The sequence below is a fragment of the Citrus clementina genome, unplaced genomic scaffold, assembly GCF_000493195.1.
Source record: "Citrus clementina cultivar Clemenules unplaced genomic scaffold, Citrus_clementina_v1.0 scaffold_5, whole genome shotgun sequence".
Taxonomy (NCBI): Eukaryota; Viridiplantae; Streptophyta; class Magnoliopsida; order Sapindales; family Rutaceae; genus Citrus; species Citrus x clementina.
The window spans coordinates 33,008,963-33,027,648 of NW_006262201.1; the positions used below are offsets into that span (position 1 = coordinate 33,008,963).

An 18,686-nucleotide genomic window follows, 5' to 3' on the forward strand; every position below is an offset into this window, starting at 1 on the left:
GTGCTTAAAGTATAATTTACGGTGACAATAGCCCTACCCTTTCACTAAACCTTTGGCTTTCATGGACCAATGTAGTCAGGGTTAAGAATGGATACAGCTATCCATTCTCCATAATCTCATCATCCCAATCATCAGCTACAAATTCAGACCACCTTCATTAAATAATACATGCTCTTCAAATCTAAAGACAAAATACTTTTCAAAACACTTTCAAACATAAAAGACTACCTTCTTAACACTAAGCAAAAACCCTAACAATTTGGCACATAAATATATTATCATACAAGATAAACAGCACATGGAGGGTTAGGTATCGGGAGGCAATATCGTCTTGAATATAGAAATGATTTATTTGTCTTCGAACTTTCAGCCTAATTCTTCATGGATTCTTCAAACTCACAATCTACGAGCATTTCCAGTGATTTTATGTTGCATACGACAACTATCCATGTTTTCCCAAAGTGCAAGTGAAGCAGTTAAGTCTGATTAAAAAAAAAAAAAAAGTGGCTCATGGGCTCATCCCGTAACACAATAATCTCTCCAATAGTTTATACTTAGGTACTTTGTTCATCTTAGAAACAGAACACCAAGCTTAGGCTTTCCACCCTGTCTAATTTGTTACTAGCAAAATAATCCACCTATTTGTTAGTGAAATCAAGAATCCCTAGAACATCAGTTTTCCAATTCAAACACTTATATTATATCATGCATTTTCACTAGTGAGGGAAACTTAACATGCCATATTTATAGAAACAATCATTACTCATATACTGCTCATATACCATACGTACTCTTCCCCAGCACATGCTTACCCACTGCAACTCCAACAAACATTTTAGTTAATAGGATCAAATTCTACTTCTGTTCTAGCAGCATTGCATTTGCATGTGAAGACTTCGCACAAAGGAAGGGAAAAAAAAAAATGAATCTGATGAAAGTGAGAGTAATGGAATGTCAGCATACATTCTTCGAGTTTTGAAAACGGTCCATTTTTTTTTTTTTTTTTTTTGAAATCCATTGTTGTTACGTATATGAAAGCAAATTTATGATCATCTGTTACATATATGTGTAAAAGTACAGTTATTTTTCATTATGTGAATTGACTAAATCCACTGGGTCTTGCTACTTTGGTGATGGACACGGATAGATTATAATGAAATGTAAACAAAATAAAGCAACCACAACAGTGCAAGATTAATGATTTTAATGCAATATGTGTAACACATGAAAAATTTAAATTTAACATTGTATCAGTACTAAGAGCAAATGAGAGAACCTATTTGTATTAAATTTAAATTTAACATTATATCAGTACTAAGTGCAAATTCTCTATTTAGTATTTTGTTTATCAGATATATCCGATTATATGATATTTCTAGATTTAATTTTGTTAGCCAACTTATTCTTGGATATAACTTGCCAAGAGCTACGGTGAGGTTACTGATGTAACGTTAAATTATACTTCTAGATTTTGTACATGCACGCCCAAACACACACACAGGGGTGGGGTTTAAAGAAGACTATGAGTGGGTGTTATTGGAGCAACAAATTTGGGTGAAAGAGCCTATTTGTGTTGGGCTTAATCAATATACTTTCTTTTGGGCCCAATTATTTCCTTGGTGAAGTTTCCTCCTCCTGCGTTGAGGTTTTAGTTTAAGCTTTTGGTATCTCTGAGTCGTTCTCAGTGTTCTCATTTCAATGGAGGGTTTACCTCATTGAATTGTGAAAATGTCGCAACAAACTCCATTCTCTCTCCTCCTCCTACGACGCCTTTCACTCTCTTCGAAAACCTTCAAAAACCCTAAACCCCATTTTAATGGTCTCCGTGTCACCGTTACAAAACCCTTCTCCACTTCCAACAACCCAACGCCAAACCCGTCCTCGTCGTTGGACCCACAAGCGAAACCCGGTTCACTCTCCTCTCGCATGAGCTTCGTTTTAGACCAAATCTACGAAATTGAGAAACAAAAACAAGAAAGCGACCAAACCCTCCAGAGAATTAGAGCTTGGCGCCAATCAAAACAACAACAGCAGCAGCAGCAGCAGCTAACACATGAAACCCTAGAAACTGTCGGTGCGCAGAAGCAAGGGGACCCGGAAATTGTTTCTGAAGTAAGTGAAAACCCAGAAGTTGTTTCCGGTTCACAACAAAACCCAGAAAATGTTAGCGTTGAAAAGAAGGAATCGGTGAGAAAGGAAGTGGAGTTAGTGCATCCGTGGCCGGAGTGGATAGAGTTTATGGAGAGATTGGTGAAACAGAATTACTTTGATCATAGGAGAAAAGATGAGGTTAAAATGGTGAAAGATTTAGGGTTTAGTGATGTTGTTGAGGATGTTGTTGATGATGTTGGAATTGATTTTAATGATTTCAAGACTGTTCAGACCGCATGCTTGAATTTTGGGAAGGACCGGTTTGATATCTTGAGGTTTGTGGATTGAAACTTCCTTGCTTGCTTTGTGGAATGAAATTATGTTTGCATTAGCATACTTGGTGGTGGTGGATGTTTACTTTATGAGCTTAGACAGAATGTTGGTTTCAGGTCCTTATCGAGACAGGACATTCAAAATTTGGTTGGCTATGGATGCCCGAGTGCTGACAAGAAGGTTGTTTTCTCTGCAAAGCTGTTGAGGAAGCATGTCCATCTTGATGAAGGAGATGTAAGTGTTACTTCTTGTCCTTAACTTGGTGTTTTGTTTGCTAGCTTCGTAAGGAAGTACTGAACCTATGTCTAATCACTTATAAAATCCCTTTTAGCCGTTTTATTGTTTATAATTTCCTAGCATGTCAATATTTTTTCTTGCTCAGGATTAGGGACAATCATTAAAGTTAATGGACTTTTTCCATTCAATCACGTGTGTAAATTGGATTGTTGCTTGTGAGACGAGTATATTTCAAGATTTTGGATATTTGACTTCTGAACTGAAAACCATCAGCGTCTAGAAGATACATACATGTTATAAGTATCAGTTTATCGTTTAGATTATGTTCGTTTGTGTGATTCAGTTTTGGTTTTAGCCTTTTGAATGTTTTGCAATTTACGTCTTTTCTTCTGTTATTTTCTTTTCCTTGCTCATATGGTCATACTCATCTGTAATTTTCAAATTAATTATGAATTGTTCTTTCAATGATTGCCATTTGATCATATCAGGTCTGTAGTTCCTGCAGCTTGAGAAGCTCCTGTGAAAGAGCATATCTGTTGACAAATAAAGAGGATGAAGCACGGACCGTTGATGTTGTGCGTGTTCTATTGACTTATGGTTTTGACCCTGTGAATGGATCAGTGGCCAATAAGGACCTCTTGAAACGAAAGTCTGTAAAGAATGCTGTTCGTAAGTTGCTTCACGAGATTGTCAAGTTCAGTGCTGTTGCAATAGATCCAAACCTTCCTCCTCCAGTTATAAAGAAGCCTCCTCCAAAAGTTAAGCAACCTCCTCCACCACCAAAGAAACGAGTTGGACGGGATGACATTGAGATGAAAAAAGGAGATTGGCTCTGTCCGAAGTATGTAACCTCTTTTCAGTATCTTCTCATTTTCTTTTTAAATCTAAATGAGGATTCCGATTCGTTAGAGCATACATACAATATTCAAATAGAATTTTTTCTTGAGACATAATTTACTTTCTGTAGCATTCTTTAAGGTGCATTGAGCGGCTGTCCATGTATAAATTTATAGTGATATAATAGGTTGTCATCCACCATTTTCTAGAAGCACTGAAAATCTTTTACGCCTAAAAATGTTTCCAGCTGCTAAATTGTTTGGGACTGAAAATATGTTGTAACATACTAAAGTGCTGCATATTGATCTCAGGTGTGATTTCATGAATTTTGCAAAGAATACTGTGTGCCTACAATGTGATGCCAAGCGGCCAAAGAGGCAGCTGCTTCCAGGAGAATGGGAATGTCCTCAGTAAGTTCCAATGCACCTTGAAACTTTATTGTCCTTGTTGATTCTACTTTGGCAAATTTAATGGTTTTGAAGTATTGTTGCAGTATATGAATGGAGATGCTATAAAGTAGAGGGTAAATAGGGTACATGCAACAAGTTTTAGAGTTTCTTGCATTGCTTATTGTTGGTTCTATGCTATGGCAGGTGCAACTTCTTAAATTATAGGAGAAATATGGCATGTTTTCATTGTGACTGTAAACGTCCACCTGATGATTTTATGGAGAATAAAATGCCAGAGAGGCAACGTGGTTCAGAAATGAATCTGGAGAGGACTGCCGGCCGGCAAGAAGTTTCAAATGCCTGGAATTTTAACTTTGATGATGATGAATCAGATGGAGCAGATGTTGCTGCTTTTGAGTATGCAGATTCCCAAGCTAGAAGTGAAGACCTGCCTTTAGCTCAGGAAGAAAATTTTAGAGGGTATAATGATGATTTCAATAGAGCCAGAGGACTTGCAAGGACCCCTGAGAAAGAATATTCTGATCCTGGTACCGGCAGACCTCGAATGGGTTTTGATGATTTTGATGATGAAGATGATGTTGACAGTTATGAGATAGACACTCAGAATAATCATCCACTAAGGAAGGTTTCTTCAAATGATTTTTCTGACGGGTTTTCTGATGAAGAAGGCGTGGGCTCGAGCAAAAATTACACTCACGAGGCAACTCCTCCATCTCGCCGTAAGCCATCTAAACCCACACGTAAAAAAGCAGCTTTCTTTGACTCTGATGATGATGAAGTGGGTTTTGATACCAATGAAGATCTCGCAGTGCATCCCAACTGGAAATCCAGTCATGTTGCTCATTCCAAACATAGAGATAGAGATAGAGGTTCAACAGGTCCATCTAGAGGATTGAGCTTTGGCTCAGATGATGAATATGGTCTCCATTCAGATCTGGAAGATGATTTTGAAGAGGATTTCAGATCTAAGCGAACTAAAGGAAACAAACAGGTTTCTCGTGGGAAATTTAAGGGCAGGGCCAGTTCTGACATGGAAGATGGATCCTTTTCTGATTCAGAATCTGACGCCAATGACTTACAATCGCATAGAAACAGATCTAGAGGGAATAAGATAGAACCTCATGGACAAGGAAACAATTATAAAGGCCGTGGAGATTTTCGCTTTGTTAGTGATAACCAGTTTAGATCCAGAGGTAAGATGGCTGGTAGAAGGGACTCTCCAAATGACCATCTTAATAGATCATCTCGAGGGTCTCATCGTGATCATAGAGGATTTCAAAGTAATGAAGATGATGGATGGGGAAAGAATGACAGAAGGGGTGATCCGCGGAATTCCAGGGGACAGAAGCGAGGAGGATATGGAAAAGCACAACGTGGAAGGTCTTACAAGAATAATTTGGATGCAAATGTTGATGCTGGGGAATTTAGAAATAGCAGGCGTGTTATTGAAAGATAGATCTAAGCTGTATGACTAAGCTTGATCAAGTTCTGCTGGTTTACATTTGCAATCTGTTCCCAAAATCAGTGGTCAGTAGAATTTATGCTTTTGAAGCCTGCCTCCAGAGGTAACCCTGAATCAAATGAACCAGTGGAGGTTTTTTGTTGTTGCATGACTGCTGCCGCTGCTATCGACTGCCACAAACAAGTTCTGACCAGCCATCTCTTTAGAAGTTTAAAGTTTCTCCTTTGATAAAATGTAGTCAAAATGCTGCTCGTTCTACTGAAATTTTTCTTTCTTTGTAGGAGCTGCACAAAGTTTTTGTAGTCAGTCCATTTATAAGGGTTATGTATTGCTGCTTTTGAACAAATTTCTTTATTCAAATCAAACATATGATATATTTGAAGATTGTTTCATTAAGCTTAATTTGTTGAAAATAAAATCACATCATCTTTTCAGCTGAGCGAAAATAAAATCACATCATCTTAATTTGTTGAAAGGTGCTTAATTAATTGTTTTTAGTGAGACTAAAAGTGAATCATGCTTTCGTGCATGACCATGCAATTTGCCGTGAACTGCATAGTTGAGTATATCTTTTGCATGTAACTTTTGCAGATTTGGGCCGTGTAAATTTTGTATCAGTTACGACATTCGGAAAAGAGGACAGAAGAAAATGGAGGACCCGAAACCAGCGCATATTCTTTACAGTCCGTCAGCTGGGGAGTTGAAATACTTGTTCATAAAAAAAGGGTCAAAAAATGAATGCAGGCAAGGTCTAATTCTGGTTGGAAACTCAAGTTGGGAAACTACCTCAGTCCTTAACGAAACAAAATACATGAGGGATTGGTGATTGCTGTTTATACTCACGATTTTTGGTACTAGTGTGACTCTAAAGAGCACATCGGCATCGAATAGCCCCTTCAAATTGCAAGTTCATGGCTGGTTAGATGTTGCTGAGGGAATGGGAATCGACTGTATTGTTGAAATAGATTGCTGGAGTGTGTACCTGGCTGAAGGAGGTGAAGAAGGAAACTTGAGTTTACTGATCGAGAAGGTAAAGCAGAAAATTGAAAATAAAAATTATTTGAACATGTGGACATGTTTTTAGTTTCTTATTATTGTCGGCTGACTACAAGCTTTGTATTTTCTGTTGCCTGAACAGGTAAAGCTGCAGGCTGAAGATGGTGGCGACGAGGCTAATGGTGGTAGCAGTTAAAGCGTAGCTCTCCGTTTATGATGGTAATTGGTAAATGTATTAACGTAAGTTTCATATGAAACACAAGTCGTTTCCTGGAATCATTCTGTCTTTTCTAGACTTGAAAAAGAAAGTACGCAAAGTTTATATATCGTATATCAATAAAATGCTTATTGTTTATTCGATTCAAACACTAACTAGTGCATAAAATCATTTAAATTTAATCTAAATGAATTCCTTAATTATTATTATTATTATTATTTTTAAAAATCTTTTGCTGAAAAAATCGAAATTATACATAAAGCTTGTGACTCTATAATTATTCTTAAACATTAAATTTTTTCCATTAACAATCATTTTGACATATCAAAACAAATTAGGATTTACAGATAATATTTTTATGTATATTATATTATTCATAGGAAAAATGAGAAAGAAATAATAAATTCGTGAAATATAACATTATGTGGTGTTATAATGTTAATTCATCATTTTATTTTTTTCATTAAAATCATATGACGCACGGTTGTTTAATTCTTTTTTTTTTTAGGTTTTAACATCAGTGCTCGACTGATAGACATGAAATTTTATTTACTCAATGCATAAGTTTTGCAATAAAAATATCGGGACAAAAGGTTGTGAGAATAAAGCGAGATATAAAATAGTAAAACGACGTCGACGTTTGGATTTTGTGCCACAATTCAAACTCAATCACCTACAATTAACCCCACCAAACCTTAAGACAAAACCCAAATCACATGCATTCGTCTCCCACGTGTTACGTTCACGACTTGACGGTCAAGAGCTAATAAAAAACAAGAGGTACACTTTGAGAATAAAACGACGTCGATGGCGTAATATCGCACCACATTTCAAATTTGATCTCCTACAATTATCCCCCCAAACCTCAGCCCAACCAAACCCAAATCCAACCCTCCATCACACTCCAACTTACTACGTGTACGGTCACCGACTCCTCAACATTCATCACAAAACAATCAAACAAACCGGAAAACAAAATCATGAAAAACAAAAGCACAATCTCATTGGCTTAACCCTCTTTATATTCAAGTTTCGCGGCAACCCCTCACTCTTAAAATAAATTTTCCTCTTCCTCTTTTATAAAGTTTTAATTTTGATTTTTTTTGGTGCTCTCTATGAAGACCCTCTACCTCTCTCCTCCTCCCTCTCTATCTCTCTCCATCTCTTTCTATGAGTGATTCTTTCTGTTTCAGATCGCGTGAATTACAAAAACGGTGGGTTTTGAGTCTCCGATCTGTAAAATTAGGGTTTAAACTGTCACTGAATTTAAATTTGATTATTTTGTTTTATTTTTTGGGTCTAAATTTTGAAAATATGAGGTTTTTCTGTGTCAAAACTGTTTTTTTATTAAAAGACTGATTTTGTTAACTGTTTAAGGGATTTACATTTGGGTTTTGCTGGTGAATTTGAATCTAGGGGTTTTACGAATACGCGTGAAATTTGAATTTTGGTCTTTCTTAAGAGTGGCTTTGTTGATTTGTTAGTGGATTTTGAACCGGTTTTGTGTTCTGAAACTGATTCGCTTTGTGTTTTACTGAGTTTCGAGTTCCAATTCGGTTCAATTTTTTGGTCTTTCCTTGTCTTTTTGAAAGTGGTTTTGAAAATTTTATTTTCTCATTAAAAAAATGCAGGTTTTTTTTTTTTTTTAATGTACTGGTGGTGTTTTGAAGTAAATTTTGAATTGTCGGCTTCTCTTAGTATCTCTGATTTTGATCGAAATTTTTATGCCTTTTTTTAAAAAGAAATTTCTTTTTTTTTTCAAATTGTTATTATATATAAATAATATAATCAGTTTGTAATCAACGACTTGGTAAAAGAGTGAAGCCTTTGAAGTGTGGATATTTTAGACCATTTTGTTGATAATCTATTATTGATTTCTTTCAGATAGCGAAACTATTGATGGCTCCTACGAGAAAATCTAGAAGTGTGAATAAGCGATACGCAAATGAGGTCTCTCCCGCTAAGGATGTCATCAGTCCAAGCAAAAGCAAGCAAAAGGTGAGTCTTTGATTTATCCCCTGGAGCCATGTGTTCAGACTGTGTGACTGCAAACTAAACTGAACTGAACTGCATGTATCTTGCAATTTTGTTTATTTACTTCTGTGCATGTAAAAATCTCTCAGTGTGTTGATTGATTCTTTGATGCTCTTGCTAACTGGTTACTGTGACTATCTAATAGAGTGGAAGAATGTTAGTTGAGAGTTGTTTTCACTTGCTGACCACTGATCTTAGGTGCAGGAACTTTTGGAATGGTAGAATTCAGACTGGAGTCTGCTATTTCAGTGAAGAATTTTTTACAACTTTTTTTGAAGGAATTTTTTTTTTTGTTGCCTGGAGTTCTGCCTTTTAAAATTTTCACTTTACTTCTCCTTCAATATGTTGTTGACTATTGACTTTTGTGCTTTGAAGAAGAAATTGTCGGATAAGTTAGGACCTCAATGGAGCAAGGGGGAGCTTCAGCGTTTTTATGAAGCCTACCGAAACTATGGGAAAGATTGGAAGAAGGTAAGGAATTATCCAAATCCTGGTATAACATCAGTGTTTCTGTTGCATTGTTAATTCTGTACTTCTTTTTGTTAGATTCCGACAGTAATGTTTAACCTGTAAAATCTCTCTACATATTTGTGTGGTATGTTTCATTTTCCTTTTGGTGGTATAAATCATTTATTTTGATTTATGTTCAGGTGGCTGCTCAAGTTCGTAATAGATCTGCGGAAATGGTAGAGGCCCTCTACAATATGAACCGGGTAAATATACTCCTGCATTGCTTGCTTAGTTGCTTACTCAAATAAGTAGTTGTAATCATGGGTTTTGTAATCTTCCATGCTTTTGGTTTTGGTTTTATTCACGAGTCTTTCTGTATTTAACTTGATTTGGACTGGTTAATAAGTGAATGTGAGTACTCATTCTTTTATTTTTTTCAATCTGCAATGACAGTATTTGCATACAATATCTGTCATCAGGATTTTGCTTGGCTGTTGAAGGAAGTGGTCTTGTTGCATGAAAATTGTGATCTTTCTTCATCTTCTTCCTTTGGAGTATTAGTGAATGCTCACCACTTCCTTATTAAGTTTTCAATGAGAAAATAACTGCAAGTTGCGTAGCTGATATTTATTAGGGAATCTGAAAATTTGACTTCATACTGTTCCTTCTTAGGAAGAATTGTGGGTTAGAAAGAGCAAGGTCCAGGATTTGAATTGGACTTCTCTTTTGTATTTATGCATAGATGACGTGGTTTAATTTACATTTCTGATGTTTGAGATGATTTTGAAACAAGCATGACATAGATCATTGATTTTTTTTCCCCCTTGAATTGCTTGAGGTTAAGTTCATTGTGTATGAGTGTCCTTGCTTACGTTTATCTTATTTTGATATTCAGGCATACTTATCCCTGCCGGAGGGAACTGCATCCGTGGTTGGCCTTATTGCCATGATGACTGATCACTATAATGTCATGGTGAGATTGGATACATAAGTTTTTGAAATATCAACTTTATTTTTTGTTATGATGTTTGAGCTCTATTTTGCATGCAGTAAATCAAAATTTGCTTCTGTCGGTACCTGTGTATTATTAAAGTTGTGTATTTGTGACATTTGGTACTAATGGTGTAAACAGATTGGATACGTTTATCATTTTTTTTCTGTGTGTCAATATGGTTTGATGCGCTGTGGAAGTCTATTGTTAACTTTGGAGGGCTAGAAAACTTTTAAGTGTCAAAGAAAATTGCTTTTCTGGATGTAAATATGCAAAAGCTGTGGAAGAAGATGTTAGAAAGAAAAATTAGCAACTTATTTATTCTATTATTGATATCTCTTTTTCATTTCTATTATGTATGTGTGTACGTCTTCATGTGTGTATTGTAGTTGAAATTGTACCTTTAATTTGTTGGTAGAGAAGTATAATGTTGGGTTGATTAATTGCTACCTTACCATTTGAAAATAGATAAATTTATACTCTCAATTTGAAATTTCATTCACCCATTAGACCGATTGAAAGATGTATGGGGATTCTTATTTCTTAGGATTCCGTTTGTGTCTGTAAGTTACATGTGATATTACTGCATATAACATATGTAGAATTTTCTTCCCCTTAACTAGGGGTAGTTTGGCTTTAGTTCGTGTACCATTTATCGACCAATTTATATAAGTTCTTTGGTGTTGTATGGGCAGGAAGGAAGTGATAGTGAAAGAGAGAGCAATGATGCTTCTGAAATGCCACGAAAATCCCAGAAACGCAAGCGGGCAAAAGTTCAGCTTAGTGCCTCGAAGGAAGATATATCTCAGTCCTGGTCAATGGCTGCAACCGGTGGATGTCTATCATTGTTGAAGAGATCACGTATTGATGGTAATGCATGACGATATTTAGTTTGGCTCCTGAGAATCATCATTCTGGTTTTCTTGAACTCTTTTTTTATGCTTATGTAATTAGTTGGAAGTGGCGGCGAACTATATTATCATTGCTGACTAATGAGAAAATGTTAAATAATGGAAGGTAAAACTTTGCTGAGAGGTTTTGAGAAGTGCTAATTGTCCATTTAGTTTAATGTTGTTAGATCCAAATACTATTGATTGGCCCTTACCTAAATTCTGGTTGCAGGTCAAGCAGTAATTTTAACAAAAGTAACTGAAGAGAAGAAGTAATTATTTCAGTGGATAGGATAAATTAGTTGTATCAACTAAATGCTCTGATCCATATAAGTATTGATTAGTTGGATGTTCTTTCTGGGGGATGTTTTTTTGTGTCACAGATTGTTTATTATGAACTTCTTTTCTCATCTCTGTAGACTTTTTCACTAGGTGTAACTGGAGCTTGAATGGGTTTATATGAGAAAGTCAGACAAGTTCTTGGGTAAAATGTCTGTCTTGTAGGACGGTTAGGAGGAAACTGGCTTCCCCTTTCAGCCATATCCTGCAGTGATATCCAGAATGCTCAAGCAAGCTTATGCTTTTTTTCTAATTGATGGGGTCTTCAGTGACAATGAGAATTCCACTAACCTAAAATTTTCTAGAAAATGGTGATGTTGCAAGTTGATTATTTCTGTGTGATTCTCTATCAGCATATTATCCATTTGCTTATCATCTAAATCAAGTGTAGGAAGCAGTGTTCAGATTTTTTTAATCTCATGTATGGTGGAAACATACTTGTCTAATCCAATATTTACAACAACAGTTATCACCATTTTACTTTGAGTTTCTCTATTGATGGTTCATATATCTTAGGTAATCAGCCTCGTGCGGTTAAGAAAAGGACACCTCGCTTCCCTGTTTCATATTCACAAAAGAAAGATGATAGAGATGATTATATTCCCCTGAACAAAAAAGATCGGAGGTCAGCTGTTGATGCTAATGACGATGAGGTCGCGCATGTTGCAGCATTGGCGTTAACTGAGGCATCACAAAGGGGAGGATCTCCCCAAGTTTCTCAGAGCCCGCATAAAAAAACTGAGCATGGAAAATCCTCACCAGTCCAGATCTGGGATAAAATGGTATTTGACTGTTTATTTATTTTGATAGTTTTCTTTTTCATGCTTATTGTGTCATTCTATAATAAGATAAATGTTTGCGTTTCCTGTACATGTGAATAGTTCCCACCAGCAGAGACAGCTCATCCGGATGCCCGTGAAGCTCTAAACGAAGAAGGCTGCCCTGAAGCAAGAATCCTAAACAGGAGACCTGAAAATGGAGCTTATACTAGAGCTAGAAAATCCTTGATGGATATGGAAGGTGTAGGTACTGTTGAGGTTCACCAAAAAGGGAAAAAGTTTTACAGGAAGAAAATGAAAGTTGAAGAGGTCAGAAACAGTCTGTCTGATGATGAGGGAGAAGCGTGTAGTGGAACTGAAGAAGGTCTGAGTTCTCGTAAAGGGAAAGTTGGCAGTGAGATTTCAAATGCAAAAAATGATCATCTCCCTCTGCAGATGCAGAGGAAGAGAAGCAAGAAGCTTTTCTTTGGAGGTATAAACCACAGAGCTTAGAAATTGATAATTTTTATGGTTCGATGAGTCAACATAATCAAAAATCTAGTTTTGCATAAAAGAGGAAATTAAGAAAATTAAAAAAAAAAAGAACAAAAAGATAATACAAAGTGACCTAGATGTTGTATGCATTGTGCTTATTGCACTATGTGTCAATATATTGTCGAACCATGTTGTTGCTTATTCTTTTCACTGTTATTGGTCTTCCTGAACTGTGTTGAGCTATCACAATACTTAAAGGATTGTCTTGCTACTATGTGTCAATGTTGCTTTCAATATCTGATTCTTGTAACTATTAATGCAGATGAGAGCACTGCCTTAAATGCTTTACAAACATTGGCTGATTTGTCTTTGATGCTTCCAGACTCTACCATGGAATCTGGTAAATGTTTAATGCATTTAGTTCATGGATTTCCCCCTTTCATCATTTCTCTCAATTATCTGCCTGTGTGGTCAAATTCAAATTTTTATAATCTACTGTCGTATATTTTGATAATAGAATGCTTTTCTTCCCCTCCCATTTTGAAATGCTGAATATTCCCCCTTGTCTTTGTTGTTTCTCTGCTTTGTATAGAATCATCTGTGCAGTTGAAGGAAGAACGAACTGCATTTGATATAGATGACAAGTCTAGTGCACCTGAGGAAACATCTACAAGTCATCCCAAAGAGAAAATTAAACATTTAGGGCCAAAAGAGAAGGCACTGAATACAATAACTGAAGCTGAGGATATTATCCCTAGGAAGTCTAAACTTGGGAGATACTCGGGCAATGATGTTGAAACTGTTGCAGAAGTGAAAGAACAGCCTGAGCCTCCAAATAGTATGTCGAAAAGGAAACGGAAACCTGTTCTCTCAAAGAAGGTAATATTAGGACAAGTTCTCTTCGCTGTGATTGTCTGTTCAGGGTTTGTGGCATGACAAGAGCTAATTCTTGTATGTTGCAGATATCAAATTCTGAAGCTCTGACGGATACCCATATGACAAGAACTTTGGAGAGTGAGGTAGTCAATCATTTAACGTTTTTGGCACATCGTATCTATTCATGTTTCTCTGTGAGCAATATATATTATGGTTGATTTGATAATGCTATTGTTTCCTAGGTTAATTTTACACAACAAAATATGCTTACTAGTCGTGCAAGATTCTTTCTTCTATCCGTTATGCGTATATCGTTTTGGTTCACAATAATGTCATCACCTGGGCTTATAATTATGTATGTGTTCCCCTATGATTTATTTTCCTCTACGTTTGAGACATGGGGATGCCAAATATGTCAATTCACTAAAAAGCAAGCATGACAAAGTTTTCTCACACTTGGAGTGGTTCTTTGGTTATATTTATTGGGAATTTGTCAATCAGTACTGGATGCAAATGATCTCTGGTCAATCAAACTAATAAATTTTTTTTTTTTTTTTCATTTCTTATGCTCATCTGCTGTAGGCCTTAGCTGAAGAACATAATAAATTTGCCAGTAAAGGTAAACGTACCAGTCAAAATTCTGCTCAATCCAAACAATGGAAGCCAGGGCGAGTGTTGGAAGGTTCTTCTGTTAATGACCAGAACAGAGCAAGTATCGATTTGGTGGCACCAACTGCACAAGCTCCTGTTGCTAGCCCAGCTAGCTTACCTACCAAACATCAAAGTAGACGTAAGATGGATTTAAAGAGAAAATTGAGCTCAAAAGAGATGAAGTTTTCTGAGAATAGTTTAAAAACCCAACCTAACAAAAACTCTCTCTCACAGGAAGACAGACTGCTCTCCGTGAAGGTAATTCTTTACATCTTGAGTAGACTCGGTTTTCCATTTTACTAAATTTTCTTTTACTTTTGTTGAATTTGCAGGAGAAGCTTTCTGGTTGTCTGTCATCTAATATGGTGCGTAGATGGTGCACTTTTGAGTGGTTCTACAGTGCAATTGATTACCCCTGGTTTTCTAACCGGGAGTTTGTGGAGTACTTAAATCATGTTGGACTTGGGCACATCCCAAGGCTTACTCGTGTTGAATGGGGTGTCATAAGAAGGTGATTGTTTGTTCTCTCTTTCTCTCCCTCTCTCCCTCAAACTGCTATGTATCTACTTTTAAACATTTATGAAATAATTTTATAGGGAATAACAATGACATGGATGATTTACATTGCAACTGTTGCTTGATACAGTTCCCTTGGCAAACCTCGAAGGCTTTCTAAACGCTTTCTACACGATGAAAGAGAGAAACTTAAACAATATCGAGAATCTGTGAGAAAACATTATGCTGAACTCCGCACTGGTGTAAGGGAAGGACTTCCAAGAGATTTACCACGGCCTTTATCTGTTGGACAGAGAGTGATTGCTATTCATCCCAAAACAAGGGAATTGCATGATGGGAGTGTACTCACAATTGATCATGATAAGTGTAGGGTTCAGTTCGACCGTCCTGAGTTAGGAGTTGAATTTGTCATGGTAATTATGTTTTCTTGACATTGCTATTTCATTTTCATCTTGTCTTCGTTGCACTATATGCATCTGTTTATGATTCGTTGGTTTAGAGGATCAAAGCACGAGGGATGGTTTGGGTGTTAGCTTCTTTTAAGTGGATTTCAGTATTGCTGGCTGTATAATTTGAAGATGAGGCTCCCTGTTTTTGCTTAAATACTAATCTAGCTGATCGTATTGTTTGAACAAACTACAATGGTTGGGTCCTGTGGCTGGGTCTCGGTGCTATGAAATGAGTTGATCATCTTGTTATGACACTGTAAATTAGCCCGAAATGAGTATAATGGTGAATTAGCTGGTCGTGAAAACAGTTTGTATTCAGAAGATAGTGAATACAGTTATTTTGTCTGTTGAGTTTTATGTGCTCTTTAGACAATGATTTTGTGTGTGTATTTATATCTTCTGGTGTTTTTATTTCTTATGATTTCTCCATTGTTCTCATGTTCATAGATTGTAAACTTGCTGTCCCGGTAAATGAATTATATATTACATCATTGTAGTTTTCTTTTACATGCGGGTAATTAGGAAATACATTTGACAGGATATTGATAGCATGCCTTCAAATCCACTGGATAACATGCCAGAAGCTCTTAGAAGACAGATCAGTGCTGATAAGTTCTCAGCAATATCTAAAGAATTGCAAGTGAATGGTCATCCTAATTTCGGTTCCCCCATGTTATTTGCTTCTGATGGGCATCTGGAGAAAGCACCAATTCTCCCAAATACCTTACAAAAGCAGGCAAAGGTATGAATCCTCATTTAGCTCGTATCAATATATTTTAGTGAACCTCTGAAGTCTATTCAGTTCACCGAAATCCTTATTTTGTTCTTTTCTTTACATTTTGTATTTCAGTTGGAAATAAATATTTTTTAGCATGTTCTATTTTTAACTTAAGTTCTAGTGTCAGCACTTTAACAAAATATGGGAGCTGTTTTTGCTGATTAAGACAAACAAGGAAATAAAAATAAAACATTGGGCTGCCTGGTGTTGGATATTGATGGAGATGTATGGAAATAGTGTCATGATAGGCAGTCTACTAGTAGTTGAATCATAAATTCAAAGCCTGCCTATTCACCATGTGGCCTGTATCTGCTCATCCTAATTTGAATATTTAGACTGTGTGGCACAATTCTTACTAATAGATTTAACTATGATTTTCTGGCACTTTGCCCAGGGGGATATGAACCATGCTCTTCCACAAGCAAAATCATTGGCCACTGACATCGTTAGTGCACAGCAGGCAGCCTATGGTCAACTTTGTACGGTGCCACAGATCCAAGCAAGAGAAGCTACAGTACGGGCTCTTTCTGAGGTGAACCGCGCTCTTTCCAAGAAGGTTATTTTCATACATTTTCATGTTATCATTGTTAAGCATAGATTTTGCCGAGTCCATATAAGTCTGACTATATGATAATATGATCAATCTTTTGTCCATCTTTCTGGTTATCCAAGTTTTTGCCAAGTCATCTGGCATTATTTTTGCGTTTCTGCTCATTTTTGGTTGTCTTCCATAATTTACTAATATAAGATCATTCTTGGAATTGCATTAACTTCATAGAACTTTTGTTATTCTCCAATGCCGTAGGAAGCGCTGTTAATGGAGCTTAAGAACACTAACAATGATATATTGGAAAGCCAAAATGGTGGAGAAAGCTCTTTAAAAGATTCCGAACCTCTCAAGAAGCATATCGCTACGGTACTTGTACAGCTAAAGGAAGCCAATGACCAGGCATGTGGCTTCCGTGAATTATGTTTTGGCATTTCATGCTATCTCAGTTTACAATTCCATACTTTGACATGGCGGCGATCTTTGATTGATTGTTTTGATATGCAGGCTTCTTCTGCTTTACTCCAAGTGAGGCAATGTAATACTCACCCAGAAAGCTCTCGGCCATCTTGGCCAATGCACCCAGCCAATGTTAAAATGCTTGATAATTCTCACGTCTCACAAGAATCAGGATCTGCTGTAGCTGAAATAGTCAACGGCTCAAGATTAAAAGCACATACAATGGTAGATGCTGCTGTCAAGGTACTGAGACGCTCTTTCCTGAATGAGCTATTTATTTGTCTGCCTCAGATTTGGCCGCTCGTTTAGCTAATAATGATAGAAATGGTTTTTTATCCATTAATTTTGAAAACTAGCTTTCTCTTCCCTGTTTGCCATAATCTTTGGATATTAATGTAACTAAACTAACCATTGCTTACCCCCCACACACAACACACACACAACCAAAAAAAAAAAAAAGATAATAATTGTAGTTATTTATGTTTAATTGTGCAACTGTGACTCATTCTTCTTGCGGGGCCTATTCATAAGATTAACCTGTGAGTTATGGAATTAGTAATCTAGGACCCTGTTTGTTTTGAGATGCTATAACTTTTAAACACTTGTTTTGGAATAAAAAAGCTGTAACTATAAAATAAAAAATTAATAGTGTATAATAACTATGACTTTTAAATAATAATTTTGACCAAAATAGTAAAAATATTAATTTTTTTCATCATACTAGTGATGGATCAAATCAACTTAGCCTCCATGCCAAAGCAGATAGTGTTTGTATACCAAACACTTCAGTGCTGTACCTTAAGCTATAAATGCGCTACCTGAATACCGAACAAAATTGCTGTCTTCTCATTTAATTGCCTGGATCAGCTGGATCTATTAGTATGTAGACTGATGCAATTTGTTTTTCAGGCAATTTCAACTGTGAAGGAAGGGGAAGATGCATATACTAAGATTGGAGAAGCCTTGGATCATATAGATAAACGGCAATTAACATCTGATCCTAGGGTATCAGTGATCAGATCTCCAGAGCAGGTCAATGGCAGTTTGGGTCACCACAATCATTTTGTCTCTGGCACATGTGATCCCCAGCCTACAAATAATGCTTCTGGTACCAAATTGCAGGATGTGTCTGACAAAAACGAGGCACAAATTCCATCTGAGCTTATCACTTCATGTGTGGCTACTTTGCTCATGATACAGGTAACTGAAGTCTCTCTCTCTCTCTCTCAAAAACAATAGTCCTGTCATGCTCCTTGAAAATAATTGGAAGTGGAAATATTTTGTTTCAATTGAATGAAAAGAAATAATAGAATTTTTCTTGTAATATGCAGACATGTACTGAGCGGCACACGCCAGCCGATGTGGCTCAGATAATTGATTCTGCGGTTTCAAGTTTGCATCCATGCTGTCCTCAGAATCTGCCCATCTACCGGGAGATAGAAATGTGCATGGGAAGGATTAAGACCCAAATATTAGCTCTTATACCGACATCTATCTGATGTTTCCCTTCACCCTCCGCTGTCAGGCGTGCACGTACCATGTAAATATGCTGCCGAAATCTTGGTTTCAGGTGTAGCTATCAGCTTTGTTGACACCCCCCTCTCCCCTTCTTTCTTTTTGTTTCGCTATTATTTTTCTTGTTTCAACGAAACTCATTCAGAGACTAGCCATTTAATAGATATATGATGAGTAATGCTCCTCAAAATATTGACATGGTTTCCCTTTTGCTCTTTTATACCCCTCTCTTTTCCCTTAATTCCTTTTGTAACTGAGAGAATGCTGTTTTAATCCAGCTCTGCGTCTTTCTTTCACATTATGTTAAAAGAGGAAAGGGAGTATATCAAATATGCAATGGTAACAAGGTGAATTG

General features: G+C 36.6%; 2 protein-coding genes across 7 annotated transcripts; both read left to right on the plus strand.

The window, feature by feature from the left end:
* Positions 1 to 1,660: 1,660 nt before the first annotated feature.
* On the plus strand, positions 1,661 to 5,746 carry LOC18040710. 2 transcript variants are annotated; one of them, XM_024184940.1, is made up of 5 exons: positions 1,661 to 2,426; positions 2,523 to 2,658; positions 3,150 to 3,502; positions 3,810 to 3,908; positions 4,092 to 5,746. In XM_024184940.1, exons 1-5 carry the CDS (start codon positions 1,729 to 1,731, stop codon positions 5,362 to 5,364), a joined length of 2,559 nt encoding a protein of 852 aa, XP_024040708.1. In that variant the 5' UTR covers positions 1,661 to 1,728; the 3' UTR covers positions 5,365 to 5,746. The 2 variants fall into 2 exon arrangements, with proteins under 2 accessions (XP_024040708.1, XP_006433340.1); XM_006433277.2 differs by having other exon boundaries at positions 2,541 to 2,658.
* A 1,808-nt stretch (positions 5,747 to 7,554) lies between these two features.
* LOC18040444 (protein ALWAYS EARLY 2) lies at positions 7,555 to 18,663 on the plus strand. Of its 5 annotated transcripts, XM_024183235.1 has the most exons (21): positions 7,555 to 7,797; positions 8,468 to 8,581; positions 8,993 to 9,088; positions 9,268 to 9,330; positions 9,963 to 10,040; positions 10,754 to 10,928; positions 11,804 to 12,069; positions 12,169 to 12,538; positions 12,863 to 12,940; positions 13,133 to 13,419; positions 13,503 to 13,559; positions 13,999 to 14,325; positions 14,400 to 14,578; positions 14,714 to 14,996; positions 15,571 to 15,774; positions 16,205 to 16,366; positions 16,616 to 16,759; positions 16,865 to 17,059; positions 17,726 to 17,848; positions 17,939 to 18,016; positions 18,148 to 18,529. In XM_024183235.1, the coding sequence occupies exons 2-21, from the start codon at positions 8,483 to 8,485 to the stop codon at positions 18,313 to 18,315; spliced, it is 3,432 nt and encodes a 1,143-aa protein (XP_024039003.1). In that variant the 5' UTR covers positions 7,555 to 7,797; positions 8,468 to 8,482; the 3' UTR covers positions 18,316 to 18,529. The 5 variants fall into 5 exon arrangements, with proteins under 5 accessions (XP_024039003.1, XP_006433345.1, XP_006433343.1 ...); XM_006433282.2 differs by having other exon boundaries at positions 17,726 to 18,016; positions 18,148 to 18,663; XM_006433280.2 differs by having other exon boundaries at positions 16,616 to 16,726; positions 17,726 to 18,016; positions 18,148 to 18,663.
* Positions 18,664 to 18,686: the final 23 nt, after the last annotated feature.